The sequence below is a fragment of the Centroberyx gerrardi genome, chromosome 16 (genome assembly GCF_048128805.1).
Source record: "Centroberyx gerrardi isolate f3 chromosome 16, fCenGer3.hap1.cur.20231027, whole genome shotgun sequence".
Taxonomy (NCBI): Eukaryota; Metazoa; Chordata; class Actinopteri; order Beryciformes; family Berycidae; genus Centroberyx; species Centroberyx gerrardi.
The window spans coordinates 23856088-23879105 of NC_136012.1; the positions used below are offsets into that span (position 1 = coordinate 23856088).

Genomic DNA, 23018 nt, shown 5'->3' on the forward strand with positions numbered 1-23018 from the left:
TATCATCTATTGTTTTCCTTGAAGCTAACGAACAGAGGAGATAGAAACCAGACGAAGCCTGAGGGCTAAAAAGGCGCTGCTGAGACGTTCCCCTCCCTGACTCCACCTCCAGTTTTCATCATGCAGCCTGTTCATTGTCTCTTTAGGATTCTTCTGATAAAGCTGTCTGTCTCAATAATTTCTTTTATTATTGAATTTAGTCGTGAAATCATATATTTCTGAAAATAAGCAAAGATATTCTGCCAGTTTCCCTTCTTTCCAATGCAGTTTCACTCATTTGAGGAATATTTCAAGTGAAGTGACATATCTTGGAACAAGTGATCGGCCTAAATTCATGATATTGTCACTTCTTTCAAGGGAATTCTTTAAGTTCCACATGTGTTGGAAACAGGTGAAATTACCTCTGCCCAGTGGAAGATATATTTCACACTTGTTTTAAGAAAAATGAGACTCACTTTAAGGATGAAGGACTTTTTGGGGAATTTTTTTAACAGTTTTCCTTAAGGCTGCCCACCAATTTTACTCACTCATAATCAATAGCTCGCAGGACAATCCAATAGTTTCTGTAATGTGCCAGTTGTGTTAAGAATCTTGATGCATAAATTCACCACAGGCAGCAGGAAAGCTCCATACAATATATTTACCAGTGAGTTCATTCAAAACGGTCGTGATTACTAAATATGTAGCAAAGCAAAAACATTGTAAATGATTTGTGTGGGGTTATTACAATGCCCTTCGTGTTCCTTGTCATTAGAAGACCTTTCAGCTCTTAATGAGGCTGGACAAGGGGAGAATACGGATGAATGCATCTTTCATATTTTGAATATAAACTGCATTTTACATTTACATTTGAGGGACTTTGCAGATGTGCTTATGCAGAGCAACTTGCAGTGAGTGCAACAGTAGAATTTGCTTAAATTCCTAGATTACCAACATTACAAGCAACCAACTGTAATGAGTGGAAGGGTCAAAGCCAAATCAATAGACAGTAGACATAACAAATATTCCTGTGCCCTTAGAATGATCATGTATTATAGAGAATGTTTGTGTTTATGTGAAGAAATTAGAACTATAAAGCAAAAGTAAACTACGTAAAGTATTCAATCCATTTCATTCATTTGAACATTTGATCTGTTCCTGGCTCCTCCAAGGCTTTTAACAGACAGTTGTATAGTAACATGTTTAGAAGATGATCTTCATCAAGAATATATATTTTTTTTTTCTTCCTTTATTTAACCAGGTAAAAGTCTCATTAAAATCTCTTTTTCAAGAGTGACCTGGCCAAGAGACTATAGAAGCCAAGAGAATATAGAAGTCCTTCTCTAGCAGTTTCTTGTCTGTTATGCTTTTAAGAACTGGTATCTCTTCTTCATTTTGCATCACATTTTCTTTCATCCCTCAGTTTTATGAACTTGCAGTTAACTGATAATTTCATGTCATTAGGAGTTAGTGTTTTTGTTCATGTGTTTGTTGAGAGTCCAGTATGATTTCTGAGGTTCGACTGGTTTTTGAATCTTGGTCCTTAATGGGGTCAGCAATGCTTTCTTGATTATAGCTTATTGTTTGTTAATATGTTTATTTTAATTTGTTTAGAACAGTTTGTAACTTTGTTAAGAAAAGTGCCATATAAATCTAGTTAAATAAGTGTAATGAAAATACAGTTTTCGCAGTAGTAGTAGTAGTATAACTAGTTTTAATACTACAAGAAGTACAACTATTCTTGTTACTATTAGGGTTAGTAGTTGTAGTAGCAGCAGTAGTAGTTGCAGGAGTGGTAGTAGTAGTAGTAGTAATAGTAGTGGTAGTAGCAACAGCAGTAGTATTGTTATATTAGTCTCAGTAGTAGTAGTATTTAATAATGCCACCCTCGTCTCTCCCAGCTATTGGACATCGTTAAGCACATTGTCTTCCCTCCAGTTCGTTTCACATTTTCTCTCTGTCTATATTTAGCAGCTCCGCCCTCTGTCTTGTCTCCCTGCAGCTATCGGCCGGACGCTGATCCCCCGTTACTTCAGCACGGTGTTCGAGGGGGGGGTGACCGAGCTCCACTACATCCTCAAACACTCCAAGGAGTCCTTCCACAACTCCTGCATCACGGTGGACTGTGATCAGTGCACCATGGTCACCCAGCACGGGAAGCCAATGTTTACAAAGGTAACACCTGACCCCAGAGCTGTCCCACCATGAATAATTGATCACAAGGTATGATAATGGACCGGGCGAGGCGTTTAACTGGTTAAAGATCAAATCCATTTTCACCCTTTGATTTTTTTTTTTTTTTTGCTCCTTTCGTTTTGTCCACCCAGCGTGTTCGAGCCTTGCTGTCAAAGATGAGAATCCCCGTTTTAACAGTGACAATCTGTGAATTTGCTTGCTTGCTTAAATTTGCTTTGAATTCTGTAGGAGTAGGAGGATTTCTGGAGGAATGGATGTTTCCCATTTTTGACATCATCAATCAAGCTTTATTTATATTGCAACTTTTGCAACAAGATTGCAATACAATGTAGTTACAGTAACATTAAGGCAACTTAAAGAAACAGAAATAAATAAGAAAATTACAACAGAAGGTGTAAGAGCTCAATTACAACATAAAACACAATGATTACTTGGCTACTAAGGCTTCATGTAAAATGATAAGTCTTCAAAATGTCCTAAACCCTACTTTCCTAGTTTCTGCACAAATCAGTGTTGTTAGATAAATCATGCAAGGAAAAGGTGGATATAATCATATTTACCCTCTTCAGTTATCAGCTTGTTGCGCTTCTCGTAGACCCCCAAAATCCACCGGCATTTCTCATGTTAAAGATGTAGCCCTCAGCTCCTCTGGCAGGCTGAAGCTATAGGAGACATGAAAGAGACTTCTGAAGAGTAGAGTTAAGTTTATTTGCACATACAGTATAAATGACACACAGAGAGAAGCGAGAAGAGAAGAGGAAATACAAATTGTGCAGGTGAGATAACCCAAAACCTGGAACCAAGGTCTTCTGAAAACACTAAAGCTAGAAAGAGAGGAGGGGAAGAAAAAGAATAATCTTTAAGGTCATCTGTTTTTTGTCTTTGGGGGAGAGTATCTCCGGTGCCAGTGTGAATATCTGCTTCACCAGAGCCTGATCCAGATGGCTAGCTGACTCGGAGAGTTCTTCTGCTGACTCTCTAAATGAATGTGAGTCCAGGCACCTTGTCAGCGCCGAGCAGCCGAGCTAAAGGGATTCCATGTTCTCTGTACCATGAACCCTGAGCTGCAGCACCGCACCAGATTGTTCTGACATTAAACAGCTATACGCCCTCTTGTTTTCACCACTTGAAAGTATGCACTCCCTCTTCTGTCTGTCTGTCTGTGTGTGTGTGATGTTACAGTGTCCGAAATTAACTTTTCCGCTCACCTGCCGAGGGCTAGTATAAACTAAAAAGAATTTCAATTAAAAAAAAATCAGGGGATTGCACTCAGAAATTAATCTTAATGCATTTATAGCAAAAAAAAGCAGCAGCAGCAGCAGCAGCAGGGGAACAAATCACACACAAACAACAGGCAACGGTGTTTTGCAGTAAATGCATTAAGATTAATTTGTGAGTGAGATTCCCTGATTTTTTTTCATTGATGTTTGATGGATCCAGCACCAAGTTAAACTGAAATACCTGCCAAGAATACTTTTTACCGTCCAAAATAATTTATATACATTTTCCATAGAGATACGTCACCCTACCTGTTCTCAAAGCCGTTTTGTGTATAAAATCAGGTGCTGTATATTCATTTAAAAGTTGTCCATTCACTTATAGAATGGATCAAGTTTGTAATTCATCGTAAACTTAAAAAGTTGCCAGCCAGTGTATTTATATCTGCCAAAGACATATTTTATAGGCATTTGGCGCTTGGCAGGTAAGTAAGTAAGTAAAGTAAGTAAAATTTTATTTATATAGCACCTTTCAAAACCTAGGTTACAAAGTGCTTTACAAAAGAATAAAAGGTTAAAAGAACAGGTTAAGAAAAGGTTGAAAGGGTGTTAATTTCAGACTCTGTGTGTGTGTGTGTGTGTGTGTGTGTGTGTGTTTTTGTGTTTAGAGGTGGTTCAGGGGGTCATATCACGGTTTCTGTATATTTGGAGGGGGATGGTTTTTCTACATGTAACGGATGGGTGGGGGTTGGGGTGTGTGTGTGTGTGTGTGTGTGTGTGTGTGTGTGTGTGTGTGTGTTGGGGGCGGAGGGGTGGGGGTTAGTAAAGGTCTTATATATCTCCCTAGACCATTCTACAATCTTAACCCAAGCTGGCCTTTATGTGTTATCATATCAACCTTAATGAGAATGAACATCCAATTTTTTTTGTGTTTGTTTGGCTTGGTAAACGAGGCTTCCAAAAAAAACAACAACAACAACAACAAAAAACCTACGAGTGTCCGATATTAACGGTACAGAACAGTCCGGACCCGGTCAACAGAAAGCTAAATTTGATGCTCGCAGCGCTGCTCTCTTTTCATCTTCACCTAAATTGGATGAGAAGAATTAATTCATTAGAAAAAAAAAAGAGAGAGAGAGAGAGAGAGAGAGAAAAAAAAAGAATTCCAATAAGTGAGCGTGTTCTCCCAGCGCTCCGAGCAGCAGCAGCAAGCCTGCAGCTCTGGAGGCCGGAATCTCAATCAGCTCTGCCTCGCTCGCTCGCCTCGCTCTCCTCAACCCCCCCCCCCCCCCCCCCCCCCCCCCCCCCCCCACCACCACCACCACCACCACCACCTCCACCCCCCCCTCCTCTTCTCTCTCATCCCCCTGCCTCGCTCGCTCTCCCCTCTCCCCTCGCTCTCTACTCCACCACTCTCTCTCATCCCCCCCTTCGTCTCGTTACACCCCCTCCGACACACACACACACACACACACACACACACCCGCATCCTTCATCCCTGGAGAAATCATCCCCAGCTCCCCACTTGCTCGCTCTCTCGCTCTCTCGCTCTCTCTCTCAGCCTGTATCTCTCTCTCTTTCTCTGTCTCTCTCACTTTCTCTCCCTGCCTGTCTCTCTCTCTCTCTTTCTGTCTGACTGTATCTCTCTCTCTCTCTCTCTCTCTCTGCCTCTCTCTCTCACTCTCTCTTTCTCTTTGCCTGTTTCTAGCTCTCTCTGTCTATCTCTCTCTCTCTGTCTGTCTGTCTCTCTCTCTCTCTGCAGGCCATGGTCCTGTTGGGAGTCCCCTGGGTGCTACACAGTAACGAATGGGCGGGGCTAGCGTAGTGCTAAGGGTGGGCGGAGCTAACCAGGTGCTAGGGGGGGATGTGGGCGGGACTTTCATGGTGCTAAGGAGGCAGTGGGTGCGGCTTTCGCTAGGTGTTGACGAGGTGGCAGAGCATGTCAATTTGACCAAAAGCCCCCCCTCCTCCTCGCCCCGACCGGAGCCTCACGGTATCCCAGCACCTCTATTCACTACCCAGCAGGCCTTGCTTCACCTGGTCAGTGTGTGTTAGCTCGGAGGGCACGGCCCTTGTTACTGGCGCCCAGTTGGGGGTTTCGGCGTGCAGGGAGGCGAGGAAAGAGCAAGAGGCGAGTTCATGACACAGTGATCCCACTTCTACTGAATTTCATTCCCTGAGCGAATTCTTTAAGAAATTTACCAGTGGATCTGTTATCAACAGTTTCTCTGTGCTTTGTTAACATGATTGTCGTCAAATTTGAGGCATGTTTGAATTGTCACTCTACCCCTACTTTGGTTAAAATTACAGCAATCAACCATTATTTATGTTACAATTACAGTAATCTGCCCTTATTAGTCGTAGTGCATGTTTAAATCACACTAGTCTACCCTAATTGGACGGCATGTTAAAATTATAGTGGTCTATCCTTACTTATATTCAAATTACAGGAGTCTACTGTTATACATGTTTAAAATATAGTCTACACTACACTAGCAATCCCTTATTATGTTGCAGTGTCTTAATACTACACTGTCTACCTTTATGTATGTTAAAAGTACAGTAATCTACACTTATATTAAAATCATGGCAGTCTATCCAAATTGCAGGCATGCTTAAATTACAGTCGTCTACCTTTATTAAGGGCTGTATTCTCTCTTTATTGATTGATTTGCTATCTGTTGATTGATTTTTCTGTTGATTGCAGTTTTGAGCTTTCATTGCTGATCATTGGTTCCAATTTTGAGGAATTGAGGTGTTAATTTCTAATCTGTTCTGTAGAAACACTCATACTTGTCATGCTGCTAAATTAGAATTTTTGACATGTTAGAGTCGCTATTAGAAGAAGGCTTTAGTCATATTGATATTCACCAGAAAACAACAATGAATGCTGTATATCTTTGACATTTTTATTGATTTAATACTGTTCAGCTCTTCAGTTCATAATTATTTGTCATGTTGAGGTGCGGCATTCAATGGCATCTTAGGGCCTAGATGCTGTAATTCAACATATAGCATACTTTACTCATATTTACATTAAGCAGGAATAACAATGAATGCTGTATATTTTTAACATTTGTATTGATTTAATACTGTTCAGCTCCTCAGTTCTTAATATCGTGTCATGTTTAGATACAGTATTAAATGGCATCTTAGGAGCTTGTTGCTGGAATTCTGCGTATTTAGCCAACTTTGATCCTATTTATATTCCCCAGAAGTAGCCATGCGCGCTGTATATCTTTAACATTTTTATCGATTTAATGACGCCCGGCTCCTCAGCTGTTAATTGATTGTCATGTTAAGGTACAGTATTGAATAGCGTCTCAGCAGCAAGACGCTGTTATTCTTTGTTACTCTTTTGAGCCGGAGATCCCCTGATCCCAGCCCCGTTGTGTGGAAGATTTATGACCCTGCTCTTAAATCAATGGGGACTCTCTGTGAGGGGCTGGACCATTTAATGTCCCTCCTTTTAATTCAAGGGGATATTCCTGCTCTTAGTTTTCATAAGGGAACACTATTTAGGTAAACATTGGTTACGGCCATCGTGAGCGATATTAGATTTTAACCAATTGGCTTTCGCTATGGAGGAATTAAATAGCTTTGTTTGATTAAACCGAGTTTTGAGTTTTGTTGCTACGCTTGTTGTCGATATAAATCTCTGCACCGGTGCCACCAAGACAAATTTCTGTACATTCATTGCGTGTGGCAATTAAAGTGATTCTTATTCTGGTTCTGATTTAGGCAATTTACCAATTCATATTTATTTCTCAGATACAGAGGCAGAGAGCTTGTACAGATATAGCAGCAGTAGTGGAGGCAAAGCTTAAGAAACAGTTGGCACTGTGGAGAAAGGAATCAATAGTACAGCAGTGTTTCACTGTAGGCTACAGTACCTGGAAAGCATCAGAAGAAACTGTTTCACTAGTAAACATAATTCAAGTTATTTCACTGCTGGTGGGTAAATACCATAAATCTGCAAAAAATACAATTTCAGCAATGGAGAAAAGAATTACTTATTTCCTCAATGATGCCAATGTATTTTGAATTATACAACAGGGTTTTAACAGGTTTCAAGGGCCCAGGGGGCATGAAACTCATCCAAACACATAATGACCATGATAAATTTCAATTCAAAAGAGGAAAAGAAAAACACCAAAGTTGCAGTTACGTGTTTTTGTACGTGACAACAGCAATTTGTGTATTCTGGCGGATTCATTACAGGATTCCCTCTTACAATGTGACACAGTGGCTCTCAACCTGGGGGTCATGAGATGATTATTTTGGAGTCACGATTTATGGAATCTGGATGAATATATTTCTTAATACACAAATTGAATGTCATGTTTTTAATCTTTATAATAGATGACTTTTCTCTGCAAAATAATGAGTATTTGTTGTCTCAAGGCTTCTTTCAATAACTCTATCAAGTAAAATAGCATGAAAAGGGAAAATAAAAATCATATTGTGTGTTTACGCCCACAATAGAGGATCTTGGTTAGCTATTGCTTCGTTTTTGGGGCGTTGCGAGTCAAAAAAAGTTGAGAATCACCCGTCGGACAAACTGTATCCTTCCTTTGACCGAGACTCTGAGCCAGTGGTCAGCTGTTGGACAAACTGCTGTTGGCATTAGGATAAAAAATAAAATAAAGTACATTTTCATTGTCCATTAAACACGACACGGATTATTTCCAAACATTGCTTTAGTCTAATCCACACTTATCTAGCTCAGACAAGCCCATTATCAGACCAAGCAGATCCCAGCGGTGTTTGCACTTAAAACTATCTGCACTGCATTCAACGTCAATCATCGAAAGAAGAGTTTATGTATCTAGTTTGGGAAGAAATAAAATCGTTACCTGAAGTTCCTCAGTCAGCATCTCTAAAAATGTGTAGGATCCAGTTTGTAAAAGTGCTTTCATGACTTAACTGCAACTACGATCCTTCAGAAGTTGCTGTAAATTTGTGCTCATTTTGTGCGAACAGACATTTTTTTTAAGGGTAACTGTCACTTTTTTTTTCTTTTTTTTTTTTAGATATTTCATTTTGGAACGAAATTCACTCTATACTCTCTATTACTTAGTCTAATCTCAATAGGGTTGAATAACTTGGGAGCACACCATTGCACAGAGAGTGAGAACATTATACAGTAGCTGTATTTTCAGTCAAGACAGCAGAGTAGCAGCTCTGTATTCAGGGGTTTTTGGAGCAGTACAGCTTCTACTTATTCTTTTTTTTTTTTTTTTTTTTTTTTGTGCAGCGTGTTGGAGTTAGCGGTGGAGCACGTGACTTGGGGGGGATATGGGAGGGGTGGTGGGGGGGGGGGGGGGTAGTATGGCCGCCAGCCTCTTTCTTGTTGATCCTCAGGAGACCATCTGCGCTGGGGGCATTGATTAGAGTGTGTCTGGTGGGATTACATCTTTGCCGTTGCCATGCCAACTAATCAGCTGATTTTTTTTCCTCTCTCTCTCTCTCTCTCTCTCTCCGTTTCTCTCTCTCTCTCTCTCTTGCTCTCTCCCTCCCTGGTTGTCACAGCAACGAAATACGGGGGAAGCGCAAGGGCCCCGGCAAGCGCTGAATTCGGCTAAAGGGGCGAAAAAATATGTTTTTTTTTATTCTCTCTCTCTCTGTATTTCTCTCTGTCTTCCTCTCTCTCTCTCTCTCTCTCTCTCTCTCTCTCTCTCTCCCTGTCTCTCTCTCTCTCTCTCTCCTCCTAATTGGCAACTCTCTCTGACCTGAAGTTCTTTTGTCTCTGGCGTAAACACACCCCTCTCCAGATTACATTTATTTTCACATTTTAGAAATAGCTGGATGGTTGAGAGGCCCAAGGACAGATGCTCTGAATGAGGAAAGCGAGCAGAATAAATATTGGGAGCATAATAGCCCGCCCCATGCTACAAACTCCTTGAACAAACTCCAACACCAAGAAACCCTTCCAGCATTTTATGAAAATCACGCCTGGCCAATAAACACTGATTCCTTTTGTCTCTGTCCAAATCAGCTGACGGCTGCCTGCCAGCTGGTTAAAGATTACTGAGAGAGATGTCAGCCTGAGTAGAAATGCAAAGTAACACTAACGATGTGATCTTTGTCCAGGTTTGTACGGAGGGTCGTTTGATACTGGAGTTTGCCTTTGACGATCTGATGAGGATCAAGACGTGGCACTTTACCATCAGGCAGTACCGAGAGCTCATCCCCCGCAGCATCCTGGCCATGCACGTGAGTGTGACATCATCAGCGCGCGACGAACCCCTAGTCTACTGTCCGTTTAGGTGTCGGTTTTGAATACTAACGAGGGTGTCTGTACTCTGCCAAGACACTTTAGAAGCTATTCATGAGCATATGAAATTTAAACGCCAACAAAGCAGTTTGGAGGGATTTTTGCAAACCAATTTATTTGCAGACATCAAAGGCCACCGAGGATAAAAAAGGGCCCTTGCCTGAAAAGAGAGGGAGAGAGAGAGAGAGAGAGAGAGAGAGAAAAAACAAGGTCGAATGAATAATCTGCTTAATTCCACTAAGTGTAATACACATTCTAGTCACTGGAGCTGTAGAGTGTGCTAGCCATAGCTAGCAGGAATTCTTCTGTTCTCAAGTCATTTTGAACTGAAACTGTATGATAAGGCACATATCGCTGCTGTCAGGAAGAAAAACACCTATCTGCATTTTTCATGAATGAAGAAAGCAAAAATAATACACATTTTCCCACTGGTGCCCATGTGTTTTGGAAATTATACAATGGGGTTTTAACAGGTTTCAAGGGCCCAAGGTGCTTGAAACACACTCAGCAGATAAATGACCATGTAAGCTTTCAATTCAACTAAGAAAAAAACAAAACAAAAGTGCTCTTACGTGGTTTTTCCTCTCCAGCAGTGATACGTATCCTGTGTTGTTGCTATATTTCACATGCAGCTCCTTCCGTTTGGTTGATAAAAAAAAAGAGATGCATTTCTTCAATATTTTCTATTTACCCCCACGGACCTGCAGGTGTGTTTAAGAAGTAGCTCTGCCCTGTATAGCCAACCTCCTTTTGGCCAAATCTTCATATGAAATTCACACTCCATTAAATTGGCCCCTCTGGGTATTCACACTAATTCCTGGAGAGTGGGGTATTGTGGGTATTGCGGGTCCCGGCCAGATCTTCAGTGATGTGTGTGAGTGTGAGTTCGCTCTTTTGATCGTTGCCTGGCCTAATGAAAGCAGATACAGACACATGGGAGACAGAATACTGGAGTTGGATTGAACCTGTTCGCAGATACCAGTACAGATGTGGCCATTGTGGAAGTCCCACTTTTGAACTGAACTGAGCTGAACTACTGCTGTACTTTTGCTCAATGATCCTAGAGGAACTGCTTCTAGTTTTGCTCTACTTTTAGATGTCACAAGTTACAGATACTGGATAGATAGATACTGCTAAGGATGGGACGATATGATACGATATGATAAATAAAAGTTCAATGACAACAAAATATAACGTGCAGGCTTATGTTTATTTCTGAGCCACAAATCTTTCTAGCGATGGCACTGGCATGCTAGAATGTAAACAATTTAAAAATGTCATTACAAAGCGCAGATAATATAATTTGGATGGAGAGTTTGTGAAATCGTGATGGGCAAGCCGTCTCATTTGTGATTACTATAGCAGAGTAAAATGAAGCTAATATCACAATTCATTTTTCTGCCCTATCAGAGGTATTGTCGCATTTTTTGTATTGCGATACATTGAATTTTGATACATCATCCCATCCCTAGATACTGCTGAGAGATACTAGGGATTTGTGTTATAATTAGGGGTGGAAAGAGTATCAAAATATCAGCAGTCTACACTGGTGGTAGTCTAAATCTGAGCATTTAATGTTACATATGTTGTTAGTTAAATTAGTTTGATGGAGATACATTTTATAATTAGCCAGTTTGTGATGCCATGCTTACGGAAAGCCTACAAAATTGTATTGTGATTTAAACTGTAGCAAAGTACAATCCTTGAGTCAAAACACACATAAGTAAAAGTAAAAGTAGGCTAATGACTTCAAAAATACTCAAAATAGTGCAATTAGACAAAAAGCTACTCAAGTAATACATTTAATTTCTTTACCATATACCAATGCATGAAAAGTGGACTTCTACAATGGCTTACACTGCGCACTCACATTCTAGTTGCAGCTGTCTACTTTCACTAGCATAAATACACACATGCACTTCATTTTTTTATTACAGTATAGTGTTTGTAACTGTAATCAGTGAATTCACTCTATCCAACTGGGATATAAATACATTTTGTCAAAGTTTTCACATGTGAAAACGTGTTTTTTCAAAACACGAAGACGGTTCAGGAGAAGCTGTCCGAATGATTTGGAAGAATCTACTGTACTTCCACTGAACTGAACAATATCCTGATCTCTCTCACATTAACTTTGAATGCATTTCTTTTATTCGTATAGACGCACAATGACACTGTCTTTACTGCTTGAACTTCTCAGTTGGAACCAGTGTGCCACGCTGCCTGAAAGCACACACTGTAGTGATCGAATGCTGCATGTATTTTTGTATCGTACGTATGCTGTTTGCCTTTCACTGTCCCCTTGAACCGGATGCCTCCTGTTATCCCTGCACCATATGTGCCAGTATGTTCCCGCACTAATTGTTGGTATCTCTCGCCAAGACAAATTCCTCTGCAGTGCATTTAATTGCACTTGACGATTAAAGTAACTCGGATTCCGATTCGAACGCCGCTAATAACGCGCGCCGGTTCGATTCCCCGTCACTCATCTCAAGACTGCGGACGGTGCAGAAGGACTCCCTCGCTTCCCTCTTGACTTTCTCCACACACAGATGCGAGTGGAGATAGGATTATGCATTTTTCATAAGGCGGTGAATGCAAGCGTGCTCACTGCTTCTCCTCAGTCTGGGCTATGTTTTGCTCTGTCAATATCTACAGCTTTTTATGATTCGACTGCTTATTCTTTGAGCGGCAAACAAGCTGACTGAATAATCACTTAGCCTATCTTCAGGAGATTTTTTTTTTCAATCAGATGTCATTCTATAAGTGTCATTTCTTTTTTTTTTTTTTGCTTTTTTTTTTGCTTTATTCTTATTAAAGCCTTATTCATACTCCCACACATACTGTATTAGTGCAGTGTTCCCATACATTTTCCATTTTTAAAATTCAGTGCTTTTTCCAGTGCTGAAATTCTTGAATAGATTAGAAGATGTTGGTCAGTGTTTAATCTTTTGTATACAAAAGGATGATATGACTGTCAACTGGGCCATATCACTCTATAGCTGATGATTATTCTTCACAACAACAAATAGCACAATACATGAAATGGCAGGGGGTTTACATCTACATAAATGTGAACAAATATATCAGGATTGATCGTTTTTTTCTCTGTAATTCTCCAGATTTTTGGCCAGTTCCTAAATTTTTCAATACCTGCAAAATATTAAATTAATTTTCCACGTTTTTCCAGACTTTCCAGACCCTCGCAGACCCCCTTTATACATATATTGACTAATATCTTCAAATCCAGTCAAGAAATTAAAGAAAAAGTATGTTTTTTTTAAATGAAAGAAGTGTAGGAAACCCTGGAATAATAAAGTCATATAGATTAACTCACCTACAGTTTGATATGCTTCATGATAATAAAGTCCAAACATACTTTGCCAGTGCATTTAGCTTCTACTTGTACTTTAATGGGAAAAACTGGAATAACAAGGTTAAGTAATTGTAATTGTGACTTGGGGGTGCGAATGTGTCTATTGTGCATATCCTATGAACACTAATGAGCCCAGTTATCCTGCAAATTGCCTGTAGATAATTTGTTTAGCTGTGTTAAGATGAATGCATACATAGCCTATATGTATATATTTTATTTTATTTTATGTTTTTTCATTTTCATTTCCATACTCCTGACTTCAGGCACAAGACCCTCAGGTGCTGGAACAACTGTCCAAAAACATCACTCGCATGGGTTTGACCAACTTCACCCTCAACTACCTCAGGGTAAGTGCTCTACATGCGTGTGTGTGTGTGTGTGTGTGTGTGTGGGCGTGTGTGTGTGTGTGTCTGACAGAGTCTATGACTGTCATTCCACTTTTGTTTTTGTCTCTCTCTGATCTCCTCACACTTAAATGCACACAGAGGCACAATGCATTTCCAAACATAATAATTCACATGTTACTCAAACTAATTTACTTATTTTCAAACTAAATCTCTAATACTCACCTCTGGAAAGCGCACAGTAGCTGTTTTCATTATGCATAATATTCATGCTTTGGCACATTTACTATGGGCCTGGCATAATTACATTACACCCTCTGCACTGAAGTCTATCACGTTTTATTGAATTTTTAAGTATATATCAGTGTATTAGTGTATGAATATATCGGTTTGATTTGAGTTTCCTTTTGCAGATATCCTTGTTTGCTTCCCCAGGTTCAATCTCCAGTTTATTTAAGGTCATATCGTAAACTGCAAATTTGGTTATTATTCTTTTTCTTACTTGAATTGAAAGTTTATACTGTTATTTATGTGCTTGTACAAGTTTTTTGACTGGAGTGCACGTATAATTTCAAAACTACATTGGCGTCACTGCAAAAATAAGCATTTATTTCTTCCTTACTGTTTGCATATACGTGGTTTTTACCTGACAGCAGCGATATACTTCACGGAAATAGGAAGTGTGAGCTGGCTGAATACATTAGTGATTATTTCACAGGGTTTTGTTTGTGTTTTTCTACTCCACAGTTGACTGACAGCTACGATTTCCAAATGGGAGAACAAGAGCGAGAGAGCGAGGGATAGAGGGAAGAATTAATTGGATACAGAAAATTAGCATAACATTAATGAACGCTCCCTGTTGAGACTCATAATTGTGAAATGCCGCGCGAATCGGGGAACGGCACCTCCGCTGCTTATAATAACTGGAGTGAAGAGAGAGAGTGTGAGACAGACAGAGAGAGAGAGAGGGAGAGAGAGCAGGGTGGCTGTTAGTGTTTTTGTTTTCCTATAACAATGATTTTTATATATCGAATGCAACTGTAGTGCCGTTGAAAGAGAAAGCACATAATTCAAGTATCTGTAATTACACACTAAAGATTTAGCTGCTGTTCGTTCTCTGTGTCAGTGATTCAGATGGTCAGTGCTCAGCAAATGAAATGGGGATCATGTCTTGTTTTCCATTTGCTTGCAACACGCCTTTTTTATGGAAGAGGTTAAGTTGTTTGTGTCTAAACAACGGCAGCGTTGCTTTTGAAGAATGGTTAGTTTGTCAAAATGACATGCTTCCCCTCAGTGGTCTAAATCTGAAATATTTCACATAAATCCTTTTGTGTCTGGGAGGTAAATTAGGCATTGGCCGACTTTGCCGGGGCACAATGGGGCTTTATTTTATACACTGCAAAAAATGTCCATCTTGGCAAGGGATTTAATCTTGTATTGAGTGTTTCTCTAGATAGTTTCCTTTGTTTTCAATAACAATCACAATATCTTGAGCATATTACTTCACTAGTATAAGATGATGTTACTTGGTTGATTTGATTCACATTTTAAAAGTTATCTCATCCAGATTGTCAGTTTTTTTTGTGTACTTTTTTTTAAAGAGAAATATGGTTTTAAGGCTCAGTAATAGATTTAATGACTTGTTGAGATGGACATTTTTTGCAGTGCGCTGTAAACTGTGTAAACACTATCAGTCCTCAACATGTCACACACAGAGCTAATGATTTTTTTCCCTCACTGTTATCTTAGGGTGTCGAGGTAAAATACACCCTTTCCTCACATTAAACTGGCAATAACGTGTCTCTGGAAAAGGCCTTTCCCAGCGTTTATCAGTCTTTCCAAAGAGACTGACGGTTTCCTGGCTAAGGGTTACAACCGGCCTTTCTCTCTCTCACACACACACACACACACTCTCTCTTTCTTTTTTTGTGGAGTATTTAAGCCTTTCCATGTATTGGAGCTGCCGGCTTCCTACTATTCAGCCTGAAAATAGCCCTTGTTTTCGGGCTGAGAGCCAGGGCTTGTTGGCTGAGCCGGGGAGGGATATTACTGTGTCAGGAGGGAACTATCAGAGGAGAACACGGGATTAGTCTGCTACACGGATGTTCACTTTACCTCGAGCTGCGTGGCATCAAAATACTGCCATCCTAACAGAGGGAAGAGCAGCAGACATTACTATATATGTGTAGGCTAATTTGGGGTGAGCAGATGAGATAGAGTTGTTAAAATTGGTAGTTTGAATCCCCTGACTGGTGAACTTCCCTGGTTTGAATCCCTTATACTAAAAAAGTATGGTTCCTGATGTTGTGAAGTGCTTTGCATAAAAGGCTCCAAGAATTGGCATATAGGCTACATATCACTCAATATTCAAAATGCTGCTTCAACGCACAAGTGAGGACTTCAGACAGGCCTAACAGTTATCAAATTAGATAGCAATCTCCAAAACAACTACAACGACTGTTTGAATTTAGCATGGAAGTTAGCCGGCTTACTAGCTAGTTAGCTAGTAGCTAGCGACCTAGGCTAGATTCCGCTAGCTAGCTAGTGGGCTAGCTACTTGCTCCTCTCTAGGTAGAGTTTCCCTTTCCCACCCGAGGGTCACGTAAGTTCAAAATGGCCGCCGTGGGAATAAGGTCTGTTGCTCCAGTGGAGCTGCTCAGTGGCCAACAGTAGAAAGCTGTTAGTTGTAGGCTACTGGGCGGCTCCCAGCTGTGAATGTGTGTAACTGTGTGGACATGAAGCCGGGCTTTGCTGTAAAAAAGCACACCGGTCAAATTTTCCCAGATAAATAGCGGTTAGAAAAAGAAAACAGTTACTTACCGGTTGGAGGAAAATACAGGACAGGTTGCCTGGAGTTTGAACCCAGGCTTGTCCTGTGATTGGTCCAGCCCAGTGACAGCACTGTCCTCTGACTGCACCCAACAGCATTTGGATGGCTGCTGCTAGCTGAGATAACTGCTGAAGAGGGCGGGCTCACCAGATTGTAATGTTATCCAGATGTTATCTGGATAAGCTATCCCTGATGTATTTAAGATGACAGGCCGACCCCTGGCTCCTCTCACTGCAGATCACTGGAGGTTTACAGTTTTCTCCAGACTGAATATTGTGCTTAGGCCTTTTAACTGAAGAATATTGTTGGAGTACATAGTGTGGGAATGGAGGACCTTTGTCTGTGTGTGTTTGTGTGTGAGGAGGGAACAATCAGATAAACGTGCGTGTGTGTGTGTGTGTCTGTATGTGTGCGTGTGCGTGTGCGTGCTTGCATGTTTACGTGTGTGCAAGTGTGTGGTTGTGCGCATGCAAGTGTGTGTGTCATACACATTTCATTGTGAGTTGTAAACAACTTAACAAAGACTGCTCGTATTAAAATGTATGATGTTGCTCTTCTTTTTCTCTTTTTTTATCTCTCTTCATGTCCTTTCTTCTCTATAAAGCACTTTGTGACAATAAACCTATTTTTTTTAAAGTGCTGTATTAATAGTGTCTATAAAAACTGTAGATTTACTGCTCACTTAATCACTCAAAGTCAGAGTATGAGTGATTAACTGTTCGGCAAACCCACCGTTTTTATGGACATTGTTTTCCTGCAGTTTAAAGAGCTGCAGCGGTGCACAGAGTGTTGTTCCCTTATCAAACTCTCAATGAATTTGCCTTGACTCGACATGTGGTCTGTCCCGTTGTGTCTCCCAGTTGTGTGTCATCCTGGAGCCTATGCAGGAGCTTATGTCAAGGCACAAGACCTACAACCTCAGCCCCCGGGACTGTCTCAAGACATGCCTATTCCAAAAGTGGCAGAGAATGGTAGCTCCACCAGGTAATAAACACCAAACACACTCACCTCTGCTGTCCAGACAACAAAAACTAATGAAATGGAGAGTTCTGTTCCAAAATGGCATTAAATCAAAAAAAAAAACTGTAATTAATCATTCAAAATCTCTAAAATATAGAGGGTCCAGTCTGTATGTAAGTGTTATTTTCTCAACCAAGATTTTAACGACATGCTATCCTTTAAAAAAAAATACTTTCAATTGTTTTTAATTTTGTGCTATCAGTCATTTTGTAAGAATAGGAATCACTTTTTTTTCTTTCAAACAGTGGATATCTCATTTTGGAATGAAACCCTTCAATCGTTTTTATTGCATCATTTATATATCCAAAATAACCATTATATGTCTTAATCCCTCAAATGTGTTTTGCCTGTCAGATGTATGAAATTAATCAGAATTCAGGGGTGCCTCTTGAATCTCAACCCTACCAGTCCTAACAGGCCTCTCAGCTTCATATGATTGATGTTTTAAGGGCGGTTTTTGAAAAGTACCGGGCTTAAATTGGCTGTGCAGTGTTAAGCTGGAGAAAAAGGAGCCGACTTTTGGACACATCGGAGGGTCTGCAAATTACAGCAATGCTCAGCGAGGCGTGACGAGATGTCTTTAAGAACCAACACCAGTCAAAAAGCCTTTGACTCAGACCTGTGTAACTTTAATTAAGAGTGCCGGGTGTAATCAAACTAGTAGATCCAGCTCCCCGGCCAGCGGCTCCCCAGCGTCAACGATGTTCTTTAAAAAAAAAAAAAAAAAGAAAAACATAGAAAAGAAAGCGTTTTTATGAACATGGGAGTCTTTGGAAAAGCTGCTCTGTTGATAGTTAATTGTGCACATGGAGAGACAATGTGCTTTTGAATGCGGTTCGATGGGAAATACTTTCTTATGATGGATGCTTTATGTGTGATGTAGGTTTATATCATATACAGCTTCATGTGTTGTTTAGTTTGATATAATATACAGCTTTATGTGTTATTTTGTTTGATATAATTTATGTGAGTTGAGCACTGGTTGCCTATGTTTATGCTTTTGGATCCATATGTTCTAGTCAGTTGCCGAAGAGTAAAATTTGTTTTTAACGTTGGCTAGTCAGAGTTCACAGCCTCTTGTTTCCTTCAAGTAAGGCCTCATCATTTTTTTTTTACTATTCATAAATCTGTTCTTGAGGGCCGTTTCATCTCATCTGTTTGTATTTTTACATGAAGCAAACCTGAACTCTGCAGTTTAGCTGGAATTGTGGTTTTCCTCATTGGTGGCTTGTTTTTCGCCTTTTCCTGCAATTCTTCTCCAACCTGGAAACTGGTTGGGATTTGGCCAGGAAGGAAGCCACAGGCGCATTTATGCTCTGATAAGTCCTTTTGGTGGAAATGGAAGTGATTTTAGTGCGTCACCGGTTCAGCATCGAAGGAAACCAGTCGGATAACAAAAATGATTGTCTTTGACAATGGGCCGGGTTTCTGCACACACGTCTGTCAAAGTCAGGAATCAAAAGTGGAAAGATATTGATAAAAATTCCACTTATTGTTTTGCCTCTGATTTAGAGTTTCAGTTATGTTTTGTTTGTACCATGAGTTGCTGGTTGCTGTAATTGAATATGAAAGCATCTCCCTTGGTGTGATTAGTAAGAACCTCGAAAAATGTATTTCATTTTCAGACATCTGTTTGAAGATCACAGCAGTGTTTTCTTTTCCCCCTGAGATTAAAAGGAATAACGTTTTTCTATCCAAAACTTGGCAGAATTTGCAAAATCATGTATTCATAAATTATGTACTACATAAATTATTTTGTAAATACAAGAAATGCTAAGATCTCTGCTTAACCTATCTCATTACTTCATAACTTTCTATTAATAAAGATTTCACATGGTCACACTTGTGATTTAATTGCACCTTTAGGAATTATGTATTGCTCATAATTGGAATAACATCTTTCATCTAAGCTCAAGTTTTTTTCCAACGGTGTTTAAGTAGCAACTGTATATCCATGGCATTGAATGTTTCAAGTATTTTTCTCCCTTTTCTCTGTTGTCATCTCTGGTCTCGTTTTGTCTAAATAGTTTGATAACGAAACTATTCAACCACCTGAGTAAAATAAAACTCATTTTGGCTCCGGTTTCAGCTGGACACCCACAGAACTTCAAAACGGAAATATTTCCCACAAATCACAAAAAAGGTATCTTTTCCGTCTTATGCTGTCAGTTTTCTGTAGTCCTGCAGGAGCGCAGCATTCTAGTGCTCAGTGGAATGCCATGAAATACATTTTTGTGTGCAAGTTCATCATGGATGCTCAACTGCATGCTCAAAAACAATAAATAGATAATACAACATATGCAGGTTACACATTTCAGTTTATTGCATGTGCACATGAATTCTCAAGCTGGCTAAGAAAGTGATTAAATGATATGCATTACAATAACACAGTCACGCTCGCCACATCAAATCTACAGTAATGTACAAGAGATAGAGATACAAGAATGGATACAATATCAATGCATATTCAGTAAGACACACACGAATGTGCTTTCTGCCTCAGTAGAGTAGTTTTAATCTGGCACAGGCTATTGAGGAACGTTGCACTCGGTGCAGCACCGAAATCATTAACAAATTCACATTACGTTGAGCAGCAGGGTCCATTGTTGAGCATTTATGCAAATGAAACAGGGGTTCTTTCTTACTAGTGCATGTCTTGGGAGATGTTAACGCTTACGTGATATCACCTCTGAAGAAAACAAAGCATGGATCATTGTAGACTAGTCGCTCTTGTCTGTGTGTGCAGCGTGTCTGTGTGTGTGTTTGTGTGTGTGTGTGTGTGTGTGCACGCGCCTTCTTGCATGCGTGCATGTGTGCGTGTGTTCCGTACAATATTTGCTCTTGTGTGTGCCTAGCTATATGTGTGTAGGCGTGCTTATGAGTGTGCCTGCATAAGATGTTGTCTGTCCGAGCGTCCGTGCATCTATGACTCCCCACGCACACACACACACACACTCCACACACACCCCACACACACATATACGACCCCTTGTCTCTGTGTGTATGCATTATGTTGTTGGCATTGCCTCTGTTTCTCTTTGCTGGTCGTGCCAAAGCTGAGCCCGCCCGACAGACAACCACCAAGAGGAGGAAACGGAAGAACTCGGCCAGCAGCGCCAACAGCAGCGTGGGCAACGCCGCCAGCAAGAAGCGCAGCCCCGCCACCAACTTCAGCCTCTCCAGTCAGGTACCTGTAAGCATCAGCTCCACTTTTCCTCCTCTTTTCTTTTTTTCTATAACCCCCCTTTTCTCACACTCCGCACACAGGGCTGGAAACAGGGACGAGTCATTCCTAATGGTATCGCAGCTATTAGGTGTAGTTTATTTGCACAAATGATAAAAACACTGTGAAGAGAGAGAAGAAAAGAAACGCAAACTGTGCGGTGAGACAAAGAAACCCCAAGGGACTCGTATGGAAACATCTCGCCCCCAAAAGAGAAAGAGAAAAATAAAATCAAATATCATAAACAGTGACACAAATGACATCAAAACTCATCAAAGAAGAAAATGGTACAAAAACAACTAAATTTATAAATAACAAGTAAAGGAAATGAAAAGCCTACCTCTGCTGCAGATGATATATTACCAGTTGGCGATAGATAGTGAGTTCCTTAATTTTATCTAATTTTCTCCCCTTGCACGCTGTGTGTACTAATGTCTATTTATACTAAAGACCCAGTTGACCCATTTGCTTAACCAAGTAGATAGTCTGTTACATGATGCTACTGAACCACATTTTCAACTTCAGTCACCAAATACAGTGAAGGCAGAGACTTTAGAGAAAAAAAATAGAATCCATAAGGGAAGTGAAGGTTCGACTGTGGGGAAAATGTGAAGGAGTGACGCTCTCCCCTCCATCAGCAACCACTGTCGAGATGCCCTTGAGCAAGGCACTGAACCCGCAGCTGCTCCACTGAAGATAGAAGACCGTACTGGGCAGCTCTCAGGTGTGAAAGTGTGTAACTGTATGAATGTGAAGCAGGGTAGTTGCTGCTGCTCGACTTTCCCTGGATAAATGAAGGCTAAAATTAAAAAAAAATAAATTAAACAATGCGTTCCCAGTACTGAAAAAGCTTTGTTCATAGTATTCATTTAGAATCACCTACTACATCCATTTTCCTCTACCACTCAGTCATTTAGAGAAGTGGGCTTGCGATCGAAAGGTTGCTGGTTCAAATCCCTATGTTAGCTGTGAAAGCCTGCGGTGTTGAAACTGAATGATCAGTAAACTCTCACCTGCTTTAGTAGAGCTGCTTTGACCAACTGTAGTGCTAAAAGATTGACTCCCTAAATAAAGACAGGTCAAAAATAGGGTTCGACTGATATGGGTTTTGATACAGATATTTTTGTATACAAGCTAGATACTGATAGCTGATATTTTGTGCAGATATTCAATATAAATTTGACCATTTGTATGCCCCAAAAAATTACAAGTATTCAGTATTTACCCCAGTATTTTTTCTTGTCAGGGAAAAGCCTCTGAAACAGCATTTAGACCATCATGGGACACTAAAACTCTCCGCTGAAACCCAGACTAATGAAATTATTTTAGGGTTAGCAGTTCCCTAACACAGCTATTCAGTGGTAGGGGATACATTAGCACCTTTAAGTAGAGAATTAATTTACAAAAAAAATCATTATTGAACAATTAAATGAAAAATTAAACTGTGTGAAGAAAATAGAATTTAATTGCAGGTTTTACAAACTTGTTATGTAAGCGAGGAACCTCTGGTGGACGACATGACTGGCCGATATCCAATATTTAACAAAAGACCAATGTTAGCAAACCAATATATCAGTCCAGCCCTAATGCTCAGCAAGTACACCCTGGATAAAGACAGGTTAAAAAAACAAAAACAAATCTAGCATTCTCACTCTGGATACTGTGCGCCACAGTGTGAACGCCTGATTTTGCCACATGTCTCCATAACAGGCCACTTGACACAGTTAGAGGTTAAACAGCCTCTTAAACAGCTGAGTATTACACCACATGCTTGGCACCCCCCTCGAGGATACGATGCTGTTGGGAATCTATTGTTTGCGGAGGCTCTAGTTTTCTATCCATTCCATACAATGCTCTATTATGTTTTTACCACTGCATCCAGTATACCATGCTGCACCCACACTGGCGCAGAACTGTAGCCTATGTTTTTCCAATTTTTGTTCGCAGTTCATTTTAGTGCAGCTAAAAGTGTGCTGGGAAGGCAACCAATCATAACTGTAACTAGTCCATTTTAAAGGGGGTGCTGGTAGGCATTTTGTCATTACTGTACGTTCATCTTGCACATCAAACAGGACCAAACCGGCTCAATGTAGCTACTGAGCAATTTTACGTTAATTAGCCGTTTAAAAGATGTCTAAATGGTTATAGACGTCGAGGTTAAAATGAGGCAACATAGCGTTTAAAAGTGAAAGTTTAGTAGACATCCTAGTCTTAAAATACAGCATTACCTTGTACATATGGACTTCTCAGGTGCATGTTTTTGGTATTTACAGCTGTTTCTGCATTGTTTAAATATGTAATAATGTATTTACTGCTTGGTGTAAAACTGGGCTACACATAGCCAAAAAGATCCTGGGCTTTATGAGAGCTAAAGCAGAGAGGCAACGTCGAAATGACGTCTAGTGCTCAGGGGGACAGTGTGGGACTTAATGTTAATGTTAGTACTGGGTGAACTGGTTCCTCCCAAATCCAACCAGATCAAGGTTGTTCATCTGCTTGACACTTCACTTCCGCTTTAACTTCATTTTCCTGGCATCTCTACTTTCTAAACAAGGA

The 23018-nt window shown here is 40.3% G+C and overlaps 2 protein-coding genes across 4 annotated transcripts in view; both read left to right on the plus strand.

Moving 5' to 3' along the window:
* The window catches only part of qdpra (quinoid dihydropteridine reductase a), a 236816-nt gene that overhangs the window by 89539 nt on the left and 124259 nt on the right, over positions 1 to 23018 (plus strand). The gene's annotated exons all lie outside the window — the stretch shown is intronic.
* ldb2a (LIM domain binding 2a) overlaps positions 1 to 23018 on the plus strand; it is a 76985-nt gene that overhangs the window by 48503 nt on the left and 5464 nt on the right. Inside the window, exons 3-8 of one of the 3 annotated variants that reach the window (XM_078289102.1) lie at positions 1982 to 2154; positions 9486 to 9608; positions 13309 to 13392; positions 17080 to 17203; positions 19329 to 19382; positions 20296 to 20426. In XM_078289102.1, coding sequence (XP_078145228.1) covers positions 1982 to 2154; positions 9486 to 9608; positions 13309 to 13392; positions 17080 to 17203; positions 19329 to 19382; positions 20296 to 20426 — 689 coding nt within the window. Of the gene's footprint in view, positions 1 to 1981; positions 2155 to 9485; positions 9609 to 13308; positions 13393 to 17079; positions 17204 to 19328; positions 19383 to 20295; positions 20433 to 23018 lie in introns of all 3 variants that reach the window. The other 2 variants (XM_078289103.1, XM_078289104.1) reach the window with 2 other exon arrangements.